At 69.1% G+C, this 4,459-nt stretch overlaps 1 protein-coding gene across 1 annotated transcript; it reads right to left on the bottom strand.

Annotated features, from left to right (window-relative positions):
* Positions 1–10: 10 nt before the first annotated feature.
* Positions 11–3,528, bottom strand: CAMKV (CaM kinase like vesicle associated; the record flags this gene model as incomplete). The annotated part of the gene is made up of 9 exons (XM_035312329.1): positions 2,981–3,528; positions 1,804–1,935; positions 1,641–1,715; positions 1,420–1,558; positions 1,219–1,339; positions 607–682; positions 391–527; positions 235–313; positions 11–156 (listed from the first exon to the last, which is right to left on the bottom strand). Coding segments are annotated over exons 1-9 (1,000 nt in total), but the record flags the coding sequence as incomplete, so codon positions are not given.
* Between the last annotated feature and the right edge of the window lie 931 nt (positions 3,529–4,459).

Below are 4,459 nucleotides of genomic sequence, written 5' to 3'. Positions count from 1 at the left end.
CCCCCCCCCCCCCCCCAAGAAAAAAGCACCAAACGAGGCTCAGGACGGCCCGGGCGCCCCCCACCCACCTTCCACTTGGCCCTGGCAAAGTTCTTCTCGATCTGGGCGCAGACGCCGTCCTTGATGTTCTTATCGGAGGCGGCGTTGCCGGAGATCCTGCGGGGAGGTGTGGCGGGGTGAGCGGCCCCCACTGCCCCCACGTGTCCCCCCCCCTATTCCCCGGGCGCCCCTCACCACTCGTGGGAGATGGCCTCCTCCGCCGTGATCCGCTGGTCCTGCTCTACCTCCATCAGCCGTGTCACCAGCTCCTTGGCTGGGGGCAGGGGGGTGTCAGTGCCAGGGGACCCCCTGCTCCCCCTGCGCCCTCCCCCCCCGGGCACCGGGGCTCACCCGCCTGCGAGATATCGTCCCAGTAGGGCGGGTCGAACTCGTAGTCCCCGGCCAGGATTTTGCGGAAGAGGTTCTTGTCGTGGTTCTCGTAGTCATCCTCGTCCGCCTCCTCGTAGAAGGGGGGGTTCCCCGAGAGGCTGTGCGGGGAGGTGTGGCGGTGCTCAGCACCCCCCTGCCCCGCGCCCCCCCCTGTCCCCGTCCCCGTCCCGCACTCACAGGATGTACATGATGACGCCGATAGCCCAGCAGTCCACCGGCCGCCCGTACCGCTGCCGCCCCACCACCTCCGGAGCTGCGGGGCACAGGAGGGTGGCGGGGGGACAGGTCCTGTCCCGGGGTCCCCAGCAACCGCGCACCCCCGGGGGGGAGCCGCCAGCCCCGGGCACCCATCTGCCTCCCTGTGCTCGGCAGCCCGGGGCCGGATCCGCTCCTGCGGCTGCTTGCAGAGCCCCGGGAGCAGGGGGAGGGTGCTGCTGGGGGCACCCAGGGTGGGTCCTCGGGGTGATGGGGAGCAGGAGGGACCCGCCATAAGCGCCCAGGGTTGGTTCTTGGGGTGATGGGGAGCAGCAGGGACACACTGGGGGCACCCGGGATGGGTCCTTGGGGTGACGGGCAGTGGGAATAACCGACCAGGAGCACCCAGGGTGGCGGGGAGTGGCAGGGACCCACGGGGAGCACCCAGCAGCAGCAGGAGGGACCTGCTGGGAGCACCCAGGATGGGTCTCCAGAGCATCGGGGACCCATCAGGTGCCCCCGGGACGGTCGGGAAGGACCCACCGGGAGGGCAGAGACCTCGGGGGACACCCACGCGTCCCCCTGCGCCCTCACCCAGGTACTCGGGGGTGCCGCAGGGCTCCTTGATGAGGCCGTTCTCCAGCTTGGCCAGGTGGAAGTCGCTGATGACGATCTTGGAGTTCTTCAGGCGGTTGTAGTACACCAGGTTCTCCAGCTGCCGGCGCGAGGGACATCAGCACCCACGGGTGCGCCTGCGCCCACCGGGCCCCCCCCCGCCACGCGGCCGGCACCCACCTTGAGGTTCCTGTGCACGATCTTGAGCGAGTGCAGGTAGGCGACGGCCTCCAGCACCTGCCGGATGACGTTGCTGGTGTCCTTCTCCGAGTAGTAGCCCTGGTCCAGGATCCAGTCGAAGACCTCCCGGCCCGTGGCCCTGCCGGCGCCGAGAGCAGGCTGCCGGCAGCCCCGCGGCACGGCCGCAGCCCTCCCCCCCGCCGCCCCTCCGCCCCGCTTACAGCTCCAGGAAGATGAAGTACTCCTTGCGGGTGATGTAGACGTCCACCAGCTGCAGGATGTTGGGGTGCTTCACCCTGCGGCGCCCAAGGGACGGCGGCGTGGGTGGGTGCCCCCCGCCGGCCGCGGGGTGCGACCCGGCAGCCGCCCGGCCCCGGCACTCACATTTTGAGGATGATGATCTCGTTCTTGGCCGCCTTCCGCACCTTGCGCCCGTCCCGCTTCAGAAACTTCTTGCAGGTGTACAGCTTGCCCGACGTCTTCTCCTTCGCCCGGAAGATTTCGCAGAACTCCTCCCTGCAAGGCAGCGGGGGGGGGAGGAGGAAGGGATCCATCTCAAATCAGCAAATCGATAGGAAAGGGGGGAGAAATAGGTAAGAAGAAAACCCCCACCACAGGGCCACGGGGGCTGCTTGAGCACCGTGCGGGACTAATCCTGTCCCTGCACAGCGCTCGCGGGCAGACAGATGCTGCAAAGCCCTCGGTACCGAGGCTGAACAGCAGCAGCCCGCCTCGGAATTAATTCAAGTGCCACGTTTGGGAAGGAGGAAGGTGAGAAGCGCCAGCTGCCTGAGGCCAGGGAAACGCTCCTAGGCTGTTATTAATGGTGTTTGAGCCCCTTGGCACAGGCAGGGGCTGTGGGGACGCTCAGCCCTTGGCTTTCCACCCCCCCCCCCCGGCCCTGCCTGGCTGTGCCCAAACCCTCGAGGCGTGAGGGGAGCCAGGACCCGAACGGAGGGGCTGCTTTTCAAACGGAGCCAGGCTGGGGCAGCACCCAAAAGGGTCCCCGCGGCCACCCAGCACCACCCCTCCGGGCATCCCCAGCTCTCAGATGCCCAGCCCCGTGGCCAAGCATCCTCAGCACCTCGGAGCCCAGTGAAAAAATCCCTGCCGGGTGCTTTGGGGTCCCGTCGGTGTCTGTCGGCAGCTGGATCCCACGGCTCCTCCTGCACCACGAGAAAACCCGCGCCCCAAGTGACATCTGCGTCCCCTCTCCTGCACCACTGCCGGAGCAGCAACGCCCTGCTCTCGGGAGGTGCCGCGGGGAGCCCCGGCTTTGCAGAACTGCTGCAATCCCAGCAGCTATTTGGGAGGGGAGGAGGGAAGGGTTATCGGAGGCGCTGGGCTGCAGCGAGCAGCCGCGGAGGTGAGCCTCGCCGCCGTCAGCAGCTCCGTCCTCAGAGCGGGCAGCGAGGAACTCGGGGCGCCCGCTGGGAACGGGGACTTGTCACAGGGAAAGCGCCCTGACTGCCTCCAGCCCCAAACCGCTGCGCTCCCTGGCCCTCGCCGTGGGATTCGGGTCCCCAGGGGCGCTCCCGGGGCCCGGGAGGGACAGACTCACGTTTTGATGACCTGGCCCAGGTCATATCTGTCGGTCACCTCGGACGGCTGGTTATAATCTTTCTTGTCCCCCAGCGTCACGCAGCCAAACGGCATTGCAGGGCCCAGTGCTGGAAGGGCAGAAAAGCCAGTGAGCGCCCCGGCCCCGCTGCCTGCCCCAGCCCCACCCGAGCTGCGCTAATTAACGCGAAACCCGGCAAGGCGCGGTGCCGTGCACCCATCCCTGCGGCACCCAGCTGCCAGCCCGCCCCCCCGGCCCCCATTTGCGGGCTCGTTAATGAATTTATTCCGTAGCCAGAGCCAGGAGCAGCCTGCTGGGGAAGCGAGCGGAGGCGACCGGAGCGGCTCCTGTTTCTCAGCCTGTTTCTGCCCCACAGTGACGCTTCTTCAGCCTGAGCATCGCCCGCCGCGTGCTGCCAAACGTGCAGCCCGTTAGCAGCGATGTCGCGCCCTTGGTTTTCCTGCTGGGACCCCTCCAAACCCAGACCCTGCTCGGGACGAAGGGATTTTTCCCCGTTCCCACCCCATTACGGGGAGGCAGTTCCAACCGCTGTGATTTTCTGACGGCTCACGAGACCCCAAGGGCTCCCTGCGTCCTGCTCAGCCCCAGCGGGACCCGGCGCGGTGCCGGAAGCACCCATCGCCCAGACCTCCCCAAGCACCACACCGTGCCGTGCTGGCCGTGCCGTGCCCGCGGCGCCCGCCGCCCCGGTGGGCCAGGATGGCTGAGCGGGATGCGGGCGCCGGCACGGCGGGTACCCAAGCGCTGCGCCTGTTGCTATGGCAATGGGAGCTGGAGATGCAGAAAGCGGCACATCCTGCGGGGGGGGGCAGGGACGGGCAGCACCCGGCGGCACCCGACCCACCCGCGGGTGCTTGGCCCTGTCCCCGGGTCCGGCCTGCGGCACCCGGGGCGCTCAGCGGGGCGCTCCGTGGGGTGAGCGACCCCAAAAGCGGGCAGGATGCAGGCGCAGCGAGGCAGGGGCGCGGGCACGCTCCTCCCTGCGCTCGCTGCCTCCATCCCGCCGCGCGCGGCCGAGCAGCGCCCGCAGGGTGGGTGCTCACCGCAGGGTGGGTGCTCACCGCGGGGTGGGTGCTCACCACTGGCGCAGCACCTGGGCGCCATCCCACCGGGAAAAGCCCCTGCTGGGCGAGAGCAGCTGTCCCCGTCCCGCTCGGGGCGTTCCTGGAGGAGCAGAGCGCCCATAGGTGCGAGAGCACTTGTGGTGCCCGTGCTATAGCCCCGGCTGAAGCGTCCCAGCCCTCGCTCGGCTCATCCCAGCAGGAATTGTGCTCCGTGTCCCCGTGCCAAGCGACGCTGCCCCTGCCGTGCCCGGGTGAGGGGGACGAGGGCTGTCCCCGCAGCCGGCGGCGTGGCCGCGGGTTGGCAGCAGCAGGGCTGGCTGGGAGCGCTGCCAGGCTGCGTGGTGCCAGGACTGCCCGCGAAGGGGACCCAGGTGGGATGGTGTGTCGGGGTCGT

The sequence above is a fragment of the Oxyura jamaicensis genome (assembly GCF_011077185.1).
Source record: "Oxyura jamaicensis isolate SHBP4307 breed ruddy duck chromosome 12 unlocalized genomic scaffold, BPBGC_Ojam_1.0 oxy12_random_OJ72357, whole genome shotgun sequence".
Classification (NCBI taxonomy): domain Eukaryota; kingdom Metazoa; phylum Chordata; class Aves; order Anseriformes; family Anatidae; genus Oxyura; species Oxyura jamaicensis.
Note: the sequence above shows the minus strand (reverse complement) of the source record. Positions and strands in the feature narration are given on the sequence as shown.